At 38.5% G+C, this 23,995-nt stretch overlaps 1 protein-coding gene across 1 annotated transcript; it reads left to right on the top strand.

Moving 5' to 3' along the window:
- The first annotated feature begins 15,028 nt into the window (after window positions 1–15,028).
- On the top strand, window positions 15,029–15,559 carry LOC110866465 (uncharacterized mitochondrial protein AtMg01250-like). Its single transcript, XM_022115613.1, has one exon. It carries the CDS (start codon window positions 15,029–15,031, stop codon window positions 15,557–15,559), a length of 531 nt encoding a protein of 176 aa, XP_021971305.1.
- The last annotated feature ends 8,436 nt before the right edge of the window (window positions 15,560–23,995 follow it).

The following is a 23,995-nucleotide window of genomic DNA, read 5'->3' as shown; positions in this document are numbered from 1 at the left end:
CTGGCGGGCGTTTGGAAGTTCCAAGTGTTGTCTGAGAATAAAAGATGTCATCCATGGTCTTAGGGTTTGGTTAGTGTGTCTTATCCTGGACAAGACACATCTCCCAAAGCCTAGTTTTATCTAATGTCTTTTCTCGAGTCCTTGTGAACTCTTAAAACAAGTTGCATGGTTTGTACTCGAATTTGAAGTCTATGTTTAAGACAATGTTGTTATGTTTTTAAACTTATTTAATGGATGATCATCGTTAGTTTTATCATATAGTTGTTGTTATGATTGAATGTAATGATATTAAGCAAGTCACACATAATCACGCTTCCGCAAAAGTCAGGGTGTGACACCCGATATGTCGTAAAGCTTGTATGGATAAATACGGAGAGCACGTAGTGCATTGTAAAGAGCTCCTTGGGTTCAAATATAGGCGTGACTGGGTGCGAGATGTTTTTTGGGACATCCTGAGAAGAGCTGGTTTTTCAGCTAAGAAAGAGGCTCCTGTGAATTTCCTTATGGACCCTATGGATGAGAGATCTACTCTACGACCAGTGGATCTGCTCGTCTTTGGTTGGGTTAGGGGGAAACATGCTTGTGTGGACCTCATGGGGGTTTCCCCTCTGGTTGGTTTAAGGGAAAAAAGGCTTGTAGCTGGACAAGCAGCAACAAAGGCAGAATCGAAGAAAGTTGATAAGCAAGCTAAAGCTTGTGCAGAGAACCAGATGGTTTTGTCCCTTTTGCCTTTGACACATTTGGCTCCCTAGCGCCAGAAGCTATTCAATTCCTGACCAGGGTCCAACGGGTTATCCACAACAATTGCTCAGCCTCAGGGGGACGGGGATTTGTCTTTGGTAGATTAGAGTTTACAATTTAGAAAGAGATGACTGTGCAGCTTGTTACCCGTCTACCTTCTGTTTTGATGTAACTTAATAAGGTATGAGTGAAATAAACTATCTTTTCAGTTAAAAAAAACTTGATTTTAAGCATCAAACACCTTAAAATGTGTGATTTTATAATAAAAAAATGTGTGTAGACCACAATGTACAAAAGTTATGGCCTTGCGTGTGGGTGAGATTTAGAGGGATTGTGGTCGTTTCAGAAATGGCTACCAAAACAGCAATTAGTGACAGACTCTCTTTGTACCGCACCTTTAACAGTTTAACGTGGACACGTACTTTTCCACCTGTTGGATATAATGTTTAATTGTCAATTATAATTAATGTTGTCGTCAAGGTACGACCCAAAGAGTTACACTTTGGGCAACGAACATTTAACGGTGTTTTAACCGTTAATCACCGGATCACGAAATAATAAGTGTAAGGAAAGAAACAGGTAATTATTTAGAATAACTACGGAGAGCCGGATTTAATATTATAATTAATTTGTTAATTATAATAAATTATATATATATATATATATATATTTGTTAATTATTAGATAATTAAAAGTAATGAGATTATTGTTATAATTATGAGATAATTATGTGGAGTTGTGATTAGATTACAATTCTAATGTTGGTTTTAAATAAAAGATATACATATTATATCTTTAATTAACTACTTCCAATTTAATCTCATATATGCATCCATATAGTTAGGATGGATCTCTAATACTTGGGCTAATCTACCATCGTTGCAAATAAAAAGAACAAAAAGGTTCTGTTGTTGGCTGGCTTTTTGGTCGAACAAGAATAAGAAAAATCACAAAAATCAAGCTCTTACTTCTTGCATCAAAGGAAGCTGAACGTGTTTGTTTCTTTTATTTATTTGGCAAAAAGGTAAGTATAGTTTTGAACTTTATTTTTCTTTAGTTTAAAGGTTTCGTTTGAAATTGTTTCAAATGAACAAATCATATTTCGTGGTCAACGATCATCTAGCTAGATCGTTCGTTGAACCAAGGTGTCTTTCTTGGATGTCACCATTCTTTAATTTTATATAACCTATTTTGATTGTAATGAGATCACTGGTGGAAACGGTTTAGAACCGAACCTCGTGTACATGTTTTCCGCTGCGTTCAGTTTGTTTGACAAATTGATTAAAATTATTTTCTAAAAGTTACACGAAAATTCCAACAGTGGTATCAGAGCCACCTTACAAATCAAAGTAGGTTTATTTTATAAAATAGTTTATAGGATTGCATGCATAAAATCGAGTAGATTTGGCATAAGAATTTGTCACGTATAATAGTTATAGGCAAGTTTTATTAAGGCCAAACATGAACACTTGTCAAAGTCCTCGTTGACAAAATACTTGGCCTTAACCTATTTCGTTTAGCTTAATGATCGTACTATGCAAATCCGGGTCAAGAATCGTTTAGTTTCATAACACGCGTACTGAATTAGTTTTTGGAGCTACGCGCGTTAAACACACAAAAAATGGATATATTAAAATAATGTTTTTTAATGTAAGCCAAACTAAAATATTAAAACAAAAAACGTAACTAAAGACTTTATTTTGAAAATAATGTTAAAATTTTGTTAAGTCTTTTCGTTACAACTATCTAAAGGAAATTTAGGTTTTCTTTTATGTTAAAGTTTTTTTTATTGGATCCAAGATTAAGTGGGAGCACTAAAGGGTTTGTGCTACACTTAATGGGCTCGGTTCATGTTCTTGGGCTCGAATGAACCGAACATATTCTGAACCCGGAATTGCATATTTATTTATTTTATTATGCGTTTTGCCATGAGATGTTTGTTTCGTACATAAAATTAATAATTAATACACGATCATTAAAACGACAATTTTAATAAAAGGTTTATTAAGTATTGGATAGGTAATTAAAATAAACAGTTTATTTTAAAATACAAAAATCAAAATTGGTTTTTCAAAAATTAAAAGTTAATTTGAAAACCGTAATTAATAAACGTTATTAATTAAAATAAATTTGCGACACGACCAACTTAGATTAAATAGGGTATTTAAAATTAATCGGTCGAGTGATTGAAAGGTGTTTCAAGTCGTCACAAATTAAAACATAAAATTGGTTTTTACAAAGGAATTGTATAGCCTATGTTCATGCCATAGGCCGTACAAGTATTTTAAAACGACCCGAACTGGTAATTTTAAAATATAACCCAAATAAAATCGATATTCTACGCCACCCTAAATTAAGAACACCCGAACTGATCTATCCGAACCCCTGGTGCTAGTGTTTACCCTGCATCCAGACCTACGGTTTTGGTTAGGGGTAGTTCCACGATTTCCATGCTTACATGGGCCGGGCTACAGTTCTGATTTGAGGACAAATATCACTTTTGCGACACGAGAGAGAATGTTAGTGTTTACCCTGCATTCGTCTTCTATGGTTGTGAAAGTGGGTGTAGTTGGGGTTAACATACCAATGCTTGACAACACTCGTCATGCGACCCCAATCCGAGAATTGTGTAGCTGACACAATTGGTGATCGTCACCTACCCTTCAATCTATGCCAGTGAAGAATGCTAAGTCTATTCACTGAGTTATGGGGAGATGGGATCTCATCCTAATTCCTAAAAATTTGTATATCTTGGGTCAAAATTGAATTAGGTTAATGCATGAAAATTACTAATAAAATTTTCTTCTAAATTCTACATATGTCTACAAACAATTCTGATAACACCAAATTCTCGCTTAAGTCCATCCTTGAAAATGCTAAACTTGATAATTCTAACTTCATGGATTGGTACCGCAACCTGAAAATTCAGGGCGGAGAAAGAGGCTTATGTCCTTGAAGGACCAATTCCCGAAGCACTTGCTGTTAATACGGGTGCAGCCCGTAGGACATGGAAAAACATGTTGATGATTCCCAAGATGTGACATGTCTTATGCTTGCTATGATGATTCCAGAACTTCAGAAGAATCTGGAAAACTTGGGAGCATATGAGATGAGTGAGCAGCTGAAAAACATGTTTCAGCAGCAAGCCCGTCATGAGCGTTTTGAAGTGATGAGATCTCTCATTACATGTCGCATGCAGGAAGGTACTTTGGTCAGTTCTCATGTACTGAAAATGAAGTCTTTCGTTGATCAACTGGAGCGTCTGAACGCACCCCTTAGTAATGAGTTAGCTACGGATGTGATCCTTAACTCGCTACCTAATTCATATCATCAGTTCGTATTGAACTATAACATGAATGGGTGGGAAAGAACGATCCCAGAGTTGCATCAGATGCTAAAAACTGCTGAGACAAACATCCCAACTAAGGGCAATCCAGTGCTGGCAATCAGGGAAGGAAGAATTACCAAGAAGAAGTCATCCAAGGGAAAAAGCAAGGCGAGTAAGCAAGACAAGGGCAAAGGCAAAAAGGTTGCCACTCCGAAGGCAAAGCCTCATAAAGATTCCAAGTGTTTTCACTGTGATGAGATCGGGCATTGGAAGAGGAATTGTCCCAAGTACCTGGCTGAGTTGAAGCTTAAGAAGTTGCAAATAGGAGAATCCTCAGGTATACATGTTATTGATCTATTTTCCTTTTCGAGCAAATCTTGGGTGTTTGACACTGGATGTGGTTTTCACATTTGTAATGATTTGCAGGGACTACAAAGGATTAGGAAGCTGAAGCAGGGTGACTTAGAGCTGCACGTTGGGAACGGGCAGAATGTTGCTGTGAAGGCAGTTGGAGAATTTATTCTTGAATTACCTTCTGGATTGTTTATTACTTTAGACAATGTTTTTTATGTTCCTAGTTTGACTAAGAATATTATTTCTGTTTCTGCTTTAAGAGAACAAGATTTTAATTATGCTTTTGATATTGTTAATGGTAACATTTCTGCATTTTTAAATGGTGTGTTCTATTTTGAGGCTAAGCCTCACAATGGTGTCTATGAAATAGATACTTCTAACAATAGATCAAATAATATGGTATGCTCTCTTTCCTCTAAACGTGTTAAAACTAGCTTTAATCAAACATATCGTTGGCATTGTCGTCTTGGCCATATTAACATCAATCGCATGAGGAAGCTCCAGACCACAGGGATTCTAGAATCCACGGGTCAAGAGACTTATGATTTATGCGAATGTTGTCTAAGTGGCAAGATGACTAAGGCCCCTTTTACTGGAACTAGTGAAAGGGCCAAAGACCTGTTAGGACTCATACATACTGATGTATGTGGTCCATTCAGGACTATGTCAAGGAATGGGGAAAGATACTTCGTTACATTTACTGATGATTATAGTAGATATGGATATGTTTATCTTATGAAGTTTAAACATGAAACCTTTGAAAAGTTCAAAGAATTCCAAAATGAAGTACAGAATCAACTAGGGAAAACGATTAAGGCACTTCGATCCGATCGAGGTGGTGAATACATTAATCAAGAGTTTGATGAACATCTCAAGAAGTGTGGGATTATATCCTAACTAACTCCACCCGGAACACCACAACTTAATGGTGTGTCTGAGAGGAAAAATCGAACCTTATTAGACATGGTTCGATCAATGATGTGTCGTACAAACTTACCACACTCCTTTTGGAGTTATGCTCTTGAAACTGCTACACGTCTTGTTAATATTGCTCCTACTAAAAAGGTAGAAAAGACACCATATGAGATGTGGCATGGTAAACCACCTAAAGTCTCTTACCTTCGCATATGGGGATGTAACGCTTATGTTACCAGTGAGTCTTCGGACAAACTTGATCCTCACGGTGAAAAAGTTGTTTTCATTGGATATGCATATCCGGTTGGTTATTATTTCTATAATCCTACTGAAAATAGAGTTTTCACTAAGCGTCGAGGAACATTCCTAGAGGATGAGCTTATGGCGCGAGGAATTGGAGATAATCTTGTGGATCTTGAGGAAATTCGAGAACCACAAATTAATCAACCAATAGTCGAATCTGCCTCTCAACAAAATGTTGTTGGACCTGAACCTGATAGGATTCAGGAATCTGATGTAACACTAGGCGTCCGCAGAAGTATAAGGGATCGTCATGGACCTGATAGGTACGTCTTGATAATTGATCAAGAAGAGCCCTCAACCTACAAAGCTGCGATTTCAGGTAACGAATCTGAAAAATGGCTCGAAGCCATAGGCGTCGAGATGCAATCCATGTATGACAAGCAAGTCTGGGATTTGGTTGAACTTCCTCCCGAATGTCGGACTGTAGGAAGTAAATGGGTTTTCAAGTTGAAACAGACATGGATGGAAATGTGCAAACCTATAAGGCTCGGTTGGTTGCTAAAGGATTTACTCAGACTTGAGGAGTTGATTATGAGGAAACCTTCTCGCCAGTAGCCATGCTTAAGTCTATTAGGATTCTACTTGCCATAGCCGCGTATTATGACTACGAGATATGGCAAATGGATGTCAAAACCGCGTTCCTAAATGGACACCTAACAGAAGATGTCTATATGGAGCAGCCTGAAGGTTTTGGAGATCCTAAGAATCCTAAGAAAGTTTGCAAGTTGAGTAAATCTATTTATGGATTGAAACAAGCATCTCGAAGCTGGAATCTTCGTTTTGATCAGAAAATCAAACAATTTGGTTTTATCAAAAATGAAGATGAGCCGTGTGTTTACAAGAAGGCAAGTGGGAGTTCTATTACTTTTCTAATCCTGTATGTAGATGACATACTTCTCATTGGAAACATATCCCGATGCTGCAGGACGTTAAATCCTGGCTTGGTAAATGTTTCTCAATGAAGGATCTTGGAGAAGCTGCTTATATTCTAGGAATAAAGATTTATAGAGATAGATCTAAGCGGTTACTTGGACTTAGTCAAAGTACATATATTGATAAGGTCATTCGACGTTTTGCAATGCAAGATTCCAAGAAGGGTCTCTTGCCAATGGCAAGTGGAACCGTACTGAATAGTCATCAGCGTCCCAAATTGGACAAAGATAAAGAGGATATGAAAAAGGTTCCATATGCCTCTGCTATTGGTTCCATCATGTATGCCATGTTATGTACTAGACCGGACGTATCGTTTGCTCTGAGCTTGACTAGCAGATATCAACAGAACCCTGGTAAAAGTCACTGGATTGCTGTGAAAAATATCCTAAAGTACTTAAAAAGAACTAAGGATATGTTTCTGATATTTGGCGGTTTGGAAGAAGAGATGAGAGTAAAGTGTTACACTGACGCAAGCTTCCAAACGGATCGTGATGATTCACGATCTCAGACAGGCTATGTTTTTACTTTAAATGGTGGTGCTATAACTTGGAAGAGTTCTAAGCAAAGCGTGGTGGCCCAGTCGACCACTGAATCAGAATATATAGCGGCTTCAGAAGCTGCTAAGGAGGCTGTTTGGATGAAAAAGTTCATTGCTGATCTCGAAGTTATACCAAGCATACATAAGCCTATCGAGATATTTTGCGACAATACTGGTGCAATTGCTCAGGCAAAGGAACCAAGGTCGCATCACAGCACGAAGCATATTCTCAGAAAATTCCATTACATACGGGAAGTTTTGGAAAGAGGAGACATCGTAGTAGAGAAAATTGATACTGATCAGAATCTAGCGGACCCGTTTACTAAGCCTATACCTCAAGTGAGACACGAGAAGCATGCTGATAGTATAGGTCTTAGATATGCTAGACAGTGGGTCTGATTTTGTAATTTAGTGATTTGGTGCATATTGAACTGTAAACAGTATTTTATGTTTATTTGAATTTAATGGTTGAATGTCTTTTAAACTATTATATCAATGTTCAAATATTAGTACGTTAAGAATCTATGAATATTGTATTCTAAAATGTCCGTAGTCTATCAGATTCGTGAGAACCAATCTGGTAAAAGACTATTGTGAATTAGATGGTTGATCCATATCATGGATACTCAAAGTGTTGAGAACCATATTCACTGATATGATTAGTTGAATCATATTGGGCGTAACTCGTTTCAAAATGATCTTCATGGATCTTAGTCATAAGACATTTTGAATAGGTACGATCATTGTATCCTTAGACCTGCGGTACATACTAGAACTAACTTAAATGAATGGTTGGTCTTTGATTCTATCTAACGCTGTTCGTAACTGGCAGTAATAAGGATAGTTTTGGGAATGATCTGAAGTTTAGTGGGAGTTGTTTGTAGCCAAAGGGATTTGTGCTTCTATACTTAGGAGAGGAACACTCTGGCGCCTTTCGTTGGTTTGAACTGGTGTTAAACGCGTGGCCACGCTCGAACTAGTAGTAGTTTGATAAACCACTTCAAATCAGGAACGGAATTAGAAATGGTTGAATAATATATGAGAATGAATTGGATCCATGTCTCATGTTCAACAAGTGTTCAATACAGAGGGATAAATGAGTCGATAACCAGGGCTATACTATTTGCGTAACCAAAGGACTGATTAGTGCAAAGAATTAGTTGACATAAATTTGTCATACCTTGTCGGGGGCAATATGATGCAGCTAGGCACCCACTATTGTCTACATTGAAACTTAATCGGCCAATCGACCAAGTGGGAGATTGTTGGATATAATGTTCAATTGTCAATTATAATTCAATGTTGTCGTCAAGGTACGACCCAAAGAGTTACACTTTGGGCAACAAACATTTAACGGTGTTTTAATCGTTAATCACCGGATCACGAAATAATAAGCGTAAGGAAAGAAACAGGTAATTATTTAGAATAATTACGGAGAGCCGGATTTAATATTATAATTAATTTGTTAATTATAATAAATTATATATATATATTTGTTAATTATTAGATAATTAAAAGTAATGAGATTATTGTTATAATTATGAGATAGTTATGTGGAGTTGTGATTAGATTACAATTCTAATGTTGGTTTTAAATAAAAGATATACATATTATATCTTTAATTAACTACTTCCAATTTAATCTCATATATGCATCCATATAGTTAGGATGGATCTCTAATACTTGGGCTAATCTACCATCGTTGCAAATAAAAAGAACAAAAAGGTTCTGTTGTTGGCTGGCTTTTTGGTCGAACAAGAATAAAAAAAATCACAAAAATCAAGCTCTTACTTCTTGCATCAAAGGAAGCTGAACGTGTTTGTTTCTTTTATTTGGCAAAAAGGTAAGTATAGTTTTGAACTTTATTTTTCTTTAGTTTAAAGATTTCGTTTCAAATTGTTTCAAACGAACAAATCATATTTCGTGGTCAACGATCATTTAGCGAGATCGTTCGTTGAACCAAGGTGTCTTTCTTGGATGTCACCATTCTTTAATTTTATATAACCTATTTTGATTTTAATGAGATCACTGGTGGAAACGGTTTAGAACCGAACCTCGTGTACATGTTTTCCGCTGCGTTCAGTTTGTTTGACAAATTGATTAAAATTATTTTCTAAAAGTTACACGAAAATTCCAACACCAACTCCGTGTCAAATTGATGTACATAACTTTGTAAAGGTGTTGTAACAACATATACATCAAATGGTTTAGGTAACATCAAAATAACTTTTGAGTATGATCACATGAAAGAGACAACATCGATCTTCTTATGCCCCCTTCAATAGAATATTTCGATTGCCTAGAAAAAATATCAATAGTAAGCAATTCTATTAAGAATTCTGTAACTATCAAATTCATAAGAGTTACATTATTATTCGATTGCCTAGAAAAAATATCAATAGTAAGCAATTCTATTAAAGAGTTCTGTAACTATCAAATTCATAAGAGTTACATTATTAAGTATTATGCAACTATCATATCCATAAGATATGGGGATCGCGGTAAAGGCATAATAATGCAACGACGTCACATGACTTTTGAGTGCAAACTATCACTCACACAACCTTCAATTCAAGGGTAAACATATTAGTAAGGTTTAAATACGCCAACAATCTTTTTGACTTGTTTGTTTCAACTTTAATTATGTATCATCAAAATAAAAAAATAGTACAAAATAACTTTTCGAAAACATAAAACAATTAAAGATGGTATAAACATTTGAGTATAGTTTAGATATATTGACTTAACTAATGAACCAGTTATTAAATCTAAACCATAAATGATTTTTTTATATATAAATTTATATGAGTTGTAATGTAATTATTACTTTTGAAATGAAATTGATTATAATAAAAGAAATTCAACTAAATCTTAAAGCACAAAGTCGTTGGAAACCGCACCGGGTTTGCCTTCCTCCTCCCATACTTTCACGGATATTGCAATTTTAGTCTCTTAACTTTGTATCTTTAAAGTTTCATAAAATGATGAATTTAGTCACTAAACTACTACTCCATTTTACAAATAGTTTACTTTTGACACCCCAATTTTATGGTAGTTTCCTTTTCAGCCACAACTTTTTTATAGTTTCTTTCTTACCTCAAAATTTTATCAAATTTTATCAAATTTTATCTTTACCCTTTCTTCACCCTTAGGTTTAGAAAATACAATTTTTAACCACTTAACTTTTTATGAACTTTGTAAATGCCACTTTGACCCCCTCGAGAGTTTTTCTCTTGACGACACCTCCCCCCCCCCCCGCCATACTTTCACGGATGTTGCAATTTTAGCCCCTTGACTTTGGTACTTCAAAGTTTCATAAAATGGCAAATTTAGTTCCTAAATGACTACTCCATTTTACAAATAGTTTGCTTTTGACACCCCAACTTTGTAGTAGTTTTCTTCTTACCCCAAAACTTTATCAAATTTTATCTTTACCCTTTTTAGTCCTTAGGTTTAGAAAATGCAATTGTTAACCACTTAACTTTTTATGAAATTTTTAAATGTCACTTTTACCCCTCTAGAGTTTTGGTCTTGATGACACCGGCTTTGCCTCCCCCCCCCCCCATACTTTCACGGATGTTGCAATTTTATCCCCTTAAATTTGGTATCTTCAAAGTTTCATAAAATGCCAAATTTAGTCCCTAAACTACTAATCCATTTTACAAATAGTTTGCTTTTGACACCCTAATTTTGTGGTAGTTTTCTTTTCAGCCCCAACTTTGTTATAGTTTCCTTCTTACCCCAAAACTTTATCAAATATTTCTTAAAACTTTATCAAATACATTTTATCTTTACTCTTTCTTAGCCCTTAAGTTTAGAAAATGCAATTTTTAACCACTTAACTTTTTATAAACTTTGTAAATGCCACTTTGACCCCCTCGAGAGTTTTTGTCTTGACAATATAAATTCGAATAAGTCAGGTTGCGTATAATACATTATGATTGTACGATATAAATTCGATTTACGTTATGTTTTGATCCAATCGCAATGCAACTACAGGATACATTGAGTTCGATCAGATACGTCAAAACGTGCGTTTTCATATGGTTAACACATCACATAGCGCTTGGACTAATCCGTTCGATATTTGCGAAGTACCCGCGCCGCAACGTGTACGGGTCTTATTACTAGTATAAAGTAAAGGACGAACAAACTCACGGATACAAGCAGCCATTTTAAAAGCATAACACCGTATCGTTAAATCTTTTTGAAGATGCTTAGAAGTTAAAACATGACTCGGGCTAAATGGTCTGGCCTAATTACTTCTTTTAATCCTTACAATCCAATGGGCCTGCGATGTGAGCGTCTATTGGCCAAAACAATTACTTATCTTTTGATAGGCCTTGGCCCTTGGGCATGATGTCCAACCACTCTAACATCAAGCCGAATCCCTAATTCGGTTATTTTATCGAGGCGAAGTCAATTTCTTTTAGTTTTTAAACGGATTTGACCCAAATATTATTATTATTATGTTATTGAAAGGATATCTTATTGATATAAAGAAAGGATGGACCGGCGCCGGAAAACGCCAATTCCGGAAAACATCCAGCGACGTATCACCAAGATCTTCGTCACGAACTTGCCCGAGGGATGCAGCGGCACTGATTTAGCAACTACAATTCGATCGTTTGGTCAGATCTATGATCTGTATATAGCAAGAAAAAGAGATAGGGGAGGCAACCGTTTTGGTTTCATTTCAATTCTTGATGTTAAAGACAAAGGTGAGTTATTAAAGAATCTTCGGGGAATTCGTATTGGTGATAATAAACTCTGGTTCAATATTACTCGTTATATTCTTGAAGACGGTGAAGTTAATTTGTTCGAATATAAACAACAAAATTCAATTCCGAAAGATAAAAGCAAGGTAGGTTCGTCGTTTAGTTCTGGACCCGCTGTCTCTGGAGATTGGTCTTTCAAAGAGATGCTCGTGGGGAAATCGATTAATATTGATAGTAATGTTAACGCGTTCTCTACGTTGCATGGGAGAGCGGTAGTCACTAGAATGATCGACGTTGAGGCGTTAAAAAACATTTACGTGATACTTAACGATATTTGCCCAGGCTCCGGCAAAGTGCAGTATCTTGGTGGTTTGGATCTTTTGATTTCGTTTGAAGATGCAGAGAAGGCAGTAGACTTTAGATGTGTGGCTGTATCCTTAAAGGATAAATTCGCTATTGTTAGTTCATGGGAAGGTCAGTCTTTGGGATTCGAACGTTTGGCATGGGTGAAGGTACAAGGAATTCCGTTACATTTATTATTGAATGAAGTCATTGATGAGATTGGAGGATTGATTGGGAAGGTTGTTCACAAGGCCAAAAAGTCAGAATCTGATCAAGATCTTTCCTTCGAATATGTGGGAGTTCTGGTCGGTGATGGCAAAAGGATTTCAGAAGAGATCTTGCTTAATTGGCAGAATCGGAAGTTTCGAGTTTGGGTCACAGAGGAAGTTGGTGACTGGGTGCCGGACTTTGATGTTGTTACTACAATCCGGAAGGATGACGACATGGCTAGTGAAGATTCAGAGGCAGAGGAATCATCGGAAAATAACTCCGACCAGTCATCGGAGGGTTCTGAATCAGACGATGACGTCATACCGGAAGAGGAGGCGGATTACCAGGAAAACATTGAATGCACATTTAATGAAAATATTGATGACCAATCATTGGGTTTTAAGGAAGGCGCTGAGATTGAGGAAAATTCAAATGATAATTTTATTCCAGCGGTTGACTTTGACTTTGACACACCAAGTGAGAATTTACAAAACAGTACTATAATTTCTAAGATTGTTAAGAGGAAAAAATGTAAAAAGTCGGAAGTGGGCCGGTCCAGCTACAACTATATAAGTAGCAATGAAAGTTTGAAGCCTGGTAAGAAGCCCAAGAACATTCCTATTGTTGAGGAGAATGAAGACATTTTTGGGCTTGACTCTCTTTTGGGCCTGGTCAAGAGTAAATAGACAACAAATGAAGGGAGCTCGAAGAATGTCAACAAAACTCTTTTGACCTTAACTCTCAACCTAACCCACAGGTGGAGGATATTGATGTTAATGCCCCTGATTCTCCTGAAGAAGCTGCTCGGGACCGCGTGGATTTTGAAGATCAAATTCAGGCAATAGAAGTGGAAGCCACTAAGATTTTGGGGGCGAAGCTGGGAGTTAACTTAGAAGAGCATGTTCCTTTAATTCAAAAGTCTCTTGTTCAAGAAGGATTACAATATGGTAAGCAATGAATTGTCTTTCTGTTAATATTCGGGGGATTGGATCCAAAGGAAAAGCGGGTTAGATTAATCGGTTAAAGAATAAATTCGGGGCGGCGTTTATTGGAATTCAAGAGACTATGTCAGATACTATTTTACCAGGCTTGGTTTCGAACTACTGGGGTGGTTTGGGTCACGAGTTTGAAAGTGTTGATGCTGAAGGTAATTCTGGTGGGATCCTTAGTATCTGGGACCGTAAGTTTTTTTTGTAAAGACTCTGTTGTAAAAGACAAAAACTTTCTTCTAGTTTCTGGCTTACTTGTTGATGGTAAGAATCGGGTGAATTTCATGAACGTTTATGCGCCGCAAAATAATACAAACGGAATCTATGGGAGAAATTGCTCCGTCTTATTCAAGGGGGTAATGGTTGGTGGATTATCTTCGGAGATTTTAATGCGGTTAGAGATCAAAACGAGAGGAAAAACTCGGTTTTTGATCCTATTTGTGCTCGGGATTTTAATAATTTTGTTGATGAAGCGGGTCTCCGGGAATTTGACTTGAAAGGAATGAAATACACTTACTTGGTCAATCGGCGTGGTGTGTGTAAACTAAGTAGAATTGACAGAGTTTTTTTTTGTGAAGAGATTTTCAATAAATGGTCGGGCGGTTATGTGCAGCCGGCTCTTAATAGAGAACTGTCGGATCACGCTCCTCTTCTCTTGTCCCTTGTTGATACGAATTTTGGCCCGAAGCCGTTTAGATGGTTTGACTCTTGGGTTGATAGAGCGGGATGCTTGGATGTTATTAATTCAGTGTTGGGTAATTGGGTTTATAAAGGTCCGGCTGATGTTAATCTGTCTAACAAGCTCAAAGTGTTGAAAGTTAAACTTAAACTTTGGGTCAATGATAACAGATTAAAAGAAAAACAAGAAGAGAATGTGTTAAGACAAGAGAAAGAAGACCTAGAGTTTTTAATGGAGAATCAAGATCTTGAGGAATCGGATATTTGGGTCTGGGCGGAATGTCTTAAGGGTCTTCAAGATATCGAGCTTATGAGATCTCGTGATTTTAGACAAAAGTCACGGATTAAATGGGCTACTCTTGGTGATGAGAACTCAAACTTTTTCCACAACATCATTAAAGGTAGACAAGCGAGAAATACTATCCCGGGCCTCCCAGTTAAAGATGAGTGGGTTTCGAAACCATCGATTGTCAAGCGAGAAGTGTAGAGATTATTTAGAGACCGTTTTAAGGAAGATATTAAGATAAGGCCGGCTATTCAAGGTATGGGGATAAAACGCATAGACGACCAGGATAGTTTATTTCTGATTGGAGCTTTCTCTAAGCAAGAAGTTAAAGACGCGGTGTTCAATTGTGGAGGGAACAAGGCGCCCGGACCAGACGGGTTTAATTTCGATTTGTTAAGCGTTTTTGGAACTACTTGGAAGACAATTTTTATAAGATTTTGGAGGATTTCCACGACACTGGTTCTATTAACTTGGATTGCGGCTCGGCATTTATTACTTTGATCCCTAAGGTTAAATCACCGATGGGACTCAAAGACTATAGACCTATTACTCTAATTGGGATGATTAGTAAGGTTATTTCGAAAATCCTTGCTAACCGTCTTAAGAAGGTATTAGGTAAAGTGATATCGGATTCAATCAGCGTTTTTAGCTAACCAGTTTATTCTAGACGGTCCGCTCGTGGTGAATGAAATTATGGATTGGTTGAAAAAAAGGAAGAAAAAGGCTTTTCTCTTGAAGATAGATTTTGAAAAGGCCTATGACAACGTCAATTGGCATTTTCTATTATCAATGATGTCGCAAATGGGTTTCCCGGAGAAATGGTGCACATGGGTTAAAGGTATCTTTGCTTCTAGTCGGGCGTCTATCCTTGTAAATGGGTCTCCTACCTTTCAGTTTAATAGCGAAAAGGGCCTTCGCCAAGGTGACCCATTATCGCCTTTCTTATTTCTTATTGTGATGGAATGCCTATCTTGGATGTTGGATAAAGCTAAAAGCATTGGTGAACATAGAGGCATTAGTTGGTCGGCGAACGATATGAATATCAATCATATTTTCTACGCGGACGATGCCCTTATAATGGGTGAATGGTCCCGTAGCAATCTTCAATGTACGGCCCGAATTCTTAGGGTCTTCTATTTATGTTCGGGTTTACGTATAAACCTTCATAAATCTAATCTAATCTATTCGGGGTCGGTACGGATAATGAGGAGGTTGATAGCATGATGGAGGTTTTGGGTTGTAAACGTGGGGCATTTCCTTTTGGTTATTTGGGTATTAAAGTGGGTGCTAAGATGTCCAAAATCAGCAACTGGAACTCGGTGATACAAGTGGTTGAAAACCGTTTGGCGTCGTGGAAAGAAAAACATTTATCCATTGGGGGGCGCCTAATACTTATCAAATCTGTGTTAGAGAATTTGCCAATATATTATCTATCACTTTATAAAGCCCCCAATGCGGTTGTTGAGAATATTGAAACCTTAATGAGGCGTTTCTTATGGGCCGGATCTAGTGAAGAAAAAAAGATACATTGGGTCGCATGGGATATTGTGACCTCGTCTAAGAAGAACGGAGGGTTGGGTCTCACCAAATTACAAAACGTCAATGATGCTCTTCTTCTTAAGTGGGCTTGGCGTTTCAAGAAAGAAGGCGCAAATCTTTGGATGAAAATTATTTTGGCTTGCCATGGGTCTGCTAGAAATTGGAATTTTCTACCATGCGCCTCCTCTTCTAATGGCTGTTGGAGGTTTATTGTCAAGATGGGGGAAAAGAAAATATGGAATGGAAAGTTACTGAATAGCTATTTTCAGGGCACTGTGGGAGATGGAACATCTATAAACTTCTGGACAGACACATGGCTTCTCGATGAACCCCTTCGCTTTTCCTTTCCTGATCTGTTTAGTATGGAGAAAAACAAATGGGCTAAAGTGTCGGAGAGGATCCAGATTATAAACGGCTGCAAAACAGTTAGCTGGGACTGGTCTGCAGCCCCATCCACGCATGTGCAGGTAGCCGAGCTGTTTGATTTATTAGCTGCAATCCATGATTTTGAATGGAAAGGAGGTATTGATAGTTGGAAATGAAATGCGGACCAAAGTGGTATGTTTTCTGTTAAGAAGGCTAAAGAATTGATCTCAAATGATCATACAGATCCAAATGTTTGGAGGATGAACTGGAAAGGGTGGGTTCCGCTGAAATGTAAAATCATGGCCTGGAGAGCTACTCTAAATCACCTACCGACGAAGAAGGAGCTGATCAAACGGGGTGTTAATCTTCTGGATGCTTCGTGCCTGTTTTGTGACTCGGATGAAGAGACATCGCTCCATGTTTTCACAGGCTGCTTTTACACTTCGGAGATATGGACGCGGATTCAGGTTTGGTGTCGTTTGGATTCTTTGTTTATTTTTGAAGTTGCGGATATTTTTAAGACTGTTGAGTCACAAAGGTTCACGAGTCAAAAGAGATACATTATGAAAGGGATTTTCATTACCACCATGTGGGCGATTTGGACCGAAAGAAATAATAGATGCTTCAAAGGTACAAGACGAAGACCGATCGAAGTCGTGGAAATCATTAAATCTACGTCGTTTTTTTGGATCCGAAATAGATCCAAAATAAAAAATGTTGAGTGGATTGTTTGGTGTAAATATCCTTTAAACTTATTGTATAATGTCGGTTTGCCCTTGAGTCCTCGCTTTGAGGGCCTCTTGTGGCATTTTTTAATGAAGTTTACCTTTCAAAAAAAAAATATTATTATTATTATTATTATTATTATTATTAAAACAGTAAGGTTTTTTGTTGTCACACTTTCACTGCAACCTTTTTTTTTGTCACACTTTCACCCCAAAAAAAGTTGTCTTTTAGGGCAATGAGTTGGTTTTGGCTTAAGGCATTTTTTTTTTCATTTTCACAATTTAACATACACTTTTAAAAACCCATTTATGACCGCCCAAATGAGTCAATTAGAACAAACCACGATCAAAATCACTATTCATTTTCATTGCTCTATTAATAGATATTAATTAATTTTGTATTTCTATTATAACATTTGTTTGTTGAAAAAACGAAATGTGCAGTCGTTCATATTTTTTTGTGAACGTTCCAGTGTAGATTTTTATGAATGCAGAGTTGTATTTAACATAAGTATTTTTTTGTATCGTATGCTATAGTGAGTAAGATTACCATTATCGTTGCGTGACGAATCCAACAACGTATAAGTGAACAACATCCTTGTCGGTAAAGCATCGATGTTCGCTTTTATGTTTTGTCAACAAGCCAAACCAATAATGGCTAAACTCATGCCGCGTACGTGGGAAAACGACACTCACGCCTTGAAGCATGAGGGAAAACCTAGTTCATATTATGTTCCTAATCAGATTTAGTTTGTTGCAAAAAAAAAAAAGCATATATTTTATTTTTTAGTTTCTTTAGTTTTTCCTCATAATTTAATATATTCTAGTTTGTTAAAAAAATGCATATATTTTATTTTTGGTTTCTTTAGTTTTTCCAATTCACACCCATCCGCATCGAAATGATTTTTAAATTCTATTTCAAATCATTTCGAATTCGTGTTTTGTTTTAAAATTTACAATTTTGAATATGAACACAGTTGAGCAAAGGCCGATGTTGCTTCAAGTTATGTTATACTTCTTGGGATGTCAATGGGGAGCGTTTGAAACGGGTTTGAGTAATTTTAACCTCATACCAGATTATAAAAACTTGTCACATACCTGACCCAAACTCTGTCAGGCATTTATTGGGTAATTGCTTATCAAGTATCAAGCATTCTCGCAAGTTTTGGGTATACCCCTTAGTTTATTAAAAATACCCATTGGATGACCCTAAAACCCGTTGGGTAGCTATAAACAAACAATATAGAACTAACAAGAAATTCTTAAGACGCTTACAACTTTACGAGTGGATAGAATGAGAAAGATAGAGGGGTCGTCTTCATAGGACATGTTAAAAATTTTGGAAAATTTTTTTAGTGCAAGTTAGAATGAAAGAGGTGAGGATTAGGTGTACCAAAAAGTAACAATGTAGTATCATTTAAAAAGTTTTTTTAGTGCAAGTTAGAATGAAAGACGTGAGGGTTAGGTGTACCAAAAAGTAACGATTTAGTATCATTTAAAAGAAACTATACACTTTAATAATGGTATATACAACATAATGAAGATTAAAAAGAAAAAAAAAATACCGGTATATAATATGGTAAACGAGTATACGTCATCGGGTTATTAGGCCGGATAAACGAATATAGCGGCAAATCTCATATACGTCCTATACCCGTGAAAAAAAAAAGAAGATAAAAGGTAATCACATACCCAGTCTCATATCCAGTTCCCCTTTATATATTGTACATATATTTTTACACTTTACAAGGTTAGGACACACGTCAATAGCTAAAGATGTCCTCAAACAAGAGAAAACGATGCAAAGCTAACGTTGGCAACAACTGTTTAGAAAAATTTGCAGGCAAATCTATGGGATTCGATGAAATATTGTGTTGGTAAGCTAATCATATATATAAAGTTTATTAATTTTTTAAATTTAAACCCTTGTCACATTACTCTTTTACTCTTTTCTTATGTACGAAAACAATCACTGCAAAGCTGACTTATATTTAGTCTTTGTTTATACTCACCTCAACAAGAGTGCAAACGGAGATTATGGGCTAGAGAGCTTGACATTAATGACTCGGGAGGGTTGGAGTTTTGTATGAACCAATCAAAATGAAGCATATTGATTGGTATGGTCTATTAATGTGACAACTCGTATTTCCAAACTGACCTTTGTACTTTGATGTAACGTATGTGAATGTTATGTGAATGTTATGTTAACACGTGCTTGTGATTATATGAATGATTATGTGTTCACGAACCCAAACCGCACACTATAACCGGTCACACAAGCCATTCGGGCCACTCCTTGAAACCGGATCTCATTAGATAGCCGAGTTGGGCTCGGCCCACTTCCCACTCGCAAACACTAAACCAAGTTAGGAGGCTTTTGTTCTCTCATTGTTACCAAAACACTCACACACACAACCCTACTTCTCTCTCGTCTCTCTCTCTCTTGCGACCGGAATCGGAATCGAAGACAACCCTCTTCTCGAAGCCGGCGATCCCCTCATCCTCTCTTCGGTTTCGTTCCATCTCAACCGGTTAGTATATGTTTACGATGTTATGTTTGGTAATGAAGATTGAATACGTTTACACTAGGGTTCATGATAGTGATATTAGTGATAATACTCTTGTTAACCGGCTGCATGATTATTGAATTGAATTGGTGTTGGTAACATGTTAAATTGGTTCGGATATTGCTTGATAACCGGCTGTGATTAAAGAATTAGGTTGCATGTTAGATAAAGGAGTCGATTTGGTTTGAATGATGATCTGATTCTATGCTTGATTAATTGATGATTGCTGTTCTTGATGATGATGATATGAATATACTTTGAATGGTTTGAAACTGTTGTTTGATCTGATTTCCGAAACTGCCTTAGATGTTTGCTAGAATCACGGATAAATCATTGCATGAATTATGGAAATCAGTTACACACTTGGTTGCGACCCAGATTGCGAGTCGGGAACCCACAGTCTCGACTCGAGACCACAACAGCATCAGCCGAGACCGAGGTTGTGAGTCCCGTTGCGACTCGTAACCAGACCATGACAAGCCGAGACCGAGGTTGCGAGTCCCGTTGCGACTCGTAACCGGACCATGTCAAGCCGAAACCACTGTTGCGACTCGAGACCGTTAATTGCGACTCGAAACCCGCCACTTCGCACACACTGTTTTGGACTCACATTTGTCACGGGCCCAATTGATTGGGCCAAGTAATTGGACTTGTTTACATATCTGCTAATTGGACTGCTATAATTATTTGGACCAGGCTTTATGGGATTTCGCACAACAGGTTGGGCCGGTTAGTATTGGGCTTACTCGTTTAAACCGTACAAGTTGTATGTATTGCTTAACTGCCAAATGTTGCCATGATTTTTACGTGATTAGCAACGTGCTAGACTATGTGAAACAAACGTGTATTATCTAAGTCAAGACCTGACTTGTATTATAACCATGATAGGACGTGGTTGACCAATTACTAGCTTACCTGTACTCTTTGTGTATTTGCCGAGCAAACCAAGGTGAGTTCACACAACCAAGGCATGGGATTCCCGGGTTGGGAATTGGGTTGGAAATGTTGATAAGGAATGATTACTCGTACTTACGCAATCACTAGACTATAGACCATCGTCCTCAGGATAGTCAGGACACGTTACGTAAATCCTGCGTAACCTAGTAACTGCCAATTGTCTCCCGGGTCGGGAGGACACGTTACGTAAATCCTGCGTAACCCAATACCTTCTACTGTCTTCCGGGTCGGAAGGACACGCTGCGTAAATCCTGCGTAGCCCCCACACGTACCACTGTCCTCGGGGAAGGGCACGTCACGTAAATCCTGCGTGACCCAGTACGTATTCCTGTTCTCGGTTTAAGAAGAACACATGGTTGCACTAGTCTAGTAAGTACCATAATGGGAATCCCCCATTGTTCAGGATAATTGTGAGAATCCCTCACCAATAGTATATACATGTATGGGAAGTTCCCACTAGATGAACTTACGCATTACTGTTACGAACTTACTTTTTGTGAACTCGCTCAACTAGTTTGTTGATTATTTGCTGCATGCCTTGCAGGACCTTAGGTACATTATGGAGCTTGCACAGGGAGGAGCGGGTCGTTGTGGGATATGGATCATGAACGATATTCGAACTTATGACTATTTCGAGTTTACATTATTATGCTTCCGCTACTCAAACAATGTTTGGTTTTGAAACATCAATCATGTCATGATGAACTACCTTAACTACTTTTATTATTATTAAATGCTATGTTTGATATGATTGATGGCTTGATCCTGGTCATGTCACGCCTCCAAGCGGTGGTACTCCGCGTGTGGATTTTGGGGGTGTGACAGATTGGTATCAGAGCCATTGGTTATAGAGAACTTGGTTTTAATATGGGAAAACGTTTTTATTAAAACCAGACTATAACCAGAACAGTGCTCTCAAACGATCCACAACGACGCTTCGCTCCATGTGCAAGACTCGACATCCTAGGTAATAAGGTTTATGTTTATTGCCTATTTGTTAGAACTGCTTAGAACATTGCTCGTATTACTCTTAGATACACATGACTTTATTTCATGAGAATCCCTACGTGCTTACACTTTTCTGTCATCGCCCTACTCGCGAACCACTCTCATTTACGTTACTTTTACTATGAAGATCATGTCTGGGAGAATTAACATGACTCAAGCCCAGCTAGAGGCTCTTGTTCAAGCTCAAGTTGCTGCAGCAGTTGCAGCTGCTCAAGCAGGTAGTATATCCTGCAGTATAGGCACACACTAGGATCTTTAGATCCTACATTAACTCTCGTATTTAACTTCGTCCTATTCGTACACAATAGGTCAACACGCGCAGCAGCCTGTCTGCACATTTAAGAACTTCATGGACTGTCGCCCAAGTACCTTCAGCGGCACAGAGGGGGCAGTGGGACTCCTCCACTGGTTCGAGAAGCTAGAGTCAGTATTCGAAATGTGCGAGTGCCCTGAGGCTCGCAAGGTCAAGTATGCAACTGGCACCTTGGAAGGAATCGCGCTAACCTGGTGGAACGCGCAGGTGCAAATTCTGGGGTTGGCAGCTGCTAACGCCACACCCTGGAACGATTTTAAGGAACTTATCAAGAGGGAGTATTGTACGCGTGAAGATATTCACAAGTTGGAAGACGAGCTGTATAATCTGAAAATGGTTGGGTCAGAGATCGAAGCGTATACTAAACGGTCGAATGAGCTGGCCGTACTGTGCCCAACTATGGTAGACCCTCCATACAAGCGCATTGAGATGTATCTCAAGGGATTGGCGCCAGAGATCCAGAGCCATGTTACCTCGGCTAATCTCGATAACATCCAGGAAATTCAGCGCCTCGCTCATCGCATCACCGACCAGGCAGTGGATCAGAATAAGCTACCTAAGCGTGTCAGCGCTACTACTACAGTCACTCCTTCAGCTACTCCCGCTACTACTAGTGACAGCAAAAGAAAGTGGGATGGAGATTCTAGTAAAGGTTCAGCATCCGTTCAGTCTCAAGCTCAGCAACAGAAGACTGACCATTACCAGAGTCCCAGTCAGCAATCCTCTGGTGGTCATAGACGGGGAAGATATCAGGGTTTTCACCCCAAGTGTCACAATTGCAACAGGCACCATAGCGGCCCATGCAGCAAGGGTCGTTGCCAAAGGTGTCTCAAGACGGGGCCGAGGCCAAAGACTGTAGGAGCCCACGTCCTGCAAATCAAAACCAGCAACCTCAACTACCAGCTCCGCAGAACCAGAACCAGAATCAGCAACAGCAGCCACAGCGTGGAAACCGGGGATGTTTCCAGTGTGCGGCTGAAGGTCATTTCAAACGCGACTGCCCTCAGTTGAACCAGAATCGCAATAACAACAATCAGGGCAATGGCAACAACAACGGGGGAAACAACAACAATAATGGCAACGAGGCCAGGGGACGCGCTTTTGTGCTAGGTCGAGGTGATGCAGTGAACGATCCCAACGTTGTTATGGGTAAGTTTCTCCTCGACAATATTTATGTTACTATTTTATTTGATTCGGGTGCGGATACAAGCTATATGTCTGTGAAAATGTGTCAACTGCTAAAACGTGCACCAACACTTTTACCCACCAAACATGTAGTAGAGTTAGCTAACGGTAAAAGTCTAGAAGCCACGCACGTAGTTCAGGGTTGTAATCTTATCCTAGCTGGCCAAGCTTTCTCTATCGACCTCATTCCCATAGTATTGGGTAGCTTCGACGTCGTGATTGGGATGGATTGGTTATCCCAACACCAGGCAGAAATCTTATGCAGCGAGAAGATAATTCGTATTCCTCGTTCTGGTCAAGAACCTCTTGAAGTTCAAGGCGACAAGAGTGGTGCTGTGGTTGGCATCATCTCTTTCTTGAAGGCTCAGAAATGCTTACGTAAGGGTCACACAGCCATTTTGGCTCTTGTTTCAGATGCATCGGCGAAAGAAAAGAGACTGGAGGATATACCAGTCGTACGTGACTTTCCTCAGGTATTTCCTGAAGACTTACCTGGCTTACCGCCTCATCGTCAGGTCGAATTTCAAATCGAGCTCGCTCCAGGAGCGGCACCCATAGCTCGCGCACCATATCGCCTAGCTCCATCAGAATTGGAAGAATTGTCAAAACAGCTGCAAGAGCTCTTGGAAAAGGGCTTCATTCGTCCAAGCTCTTCGCCATGGGGAGCTCCAGTACTTTTCGTGAAAAAGAAAGATGGTACGTTCAGGATGTGTATCGACTACCGTGAACTCAACAAGGTAACGGTGAAGAACCGTTATCCTCTTCCACGCATCGACGACTTATTCGACCAGTTGCAAGGGTCGTGCTACTATTCCAAGATAGACTTGAGGTCTGGGTATCATCAGCTGAGAGTCCAGGATGAGGACGTCTCCAAGACAGCCTTCAGAACTCGTTACGGTCACTACGAGTTTCTCGTCATGCCATTTGGATTAACGAATCTGCTGTATTTATGGACCTTATGAACAGGGTGTGCAAACCCTATCTTGACAAGTTTGTCATC

This window comes from Helianthus annuus, chromosome 7 (genome assembly GCF_002127325.2).
Source record: "Helianthus annuus cultivar XRQ/B chromosome 7, HanXRQr2.0-SUNRISE, whole genome shotgun sequence".
NCBI lineage: Eukaryota > Viridiplantae > Streptophyta > Magnoliopsida > Asterales > Asteraceae > Helianthus > Helianthus annuus.
This window is presented reverse-complemented; position numbering and strand designations above follow the sequence as displayed.

Bases quoted from the DNA above. Each gene is read 5' to 3' on its own strand.
- LOC110866465 (XM_022115613.1), top strand. From the start codon at position 15,029: ATGGATTGGTTGAAAAAAAGGAAGAAAAAGGCTTTTCTCTTGAAGATA.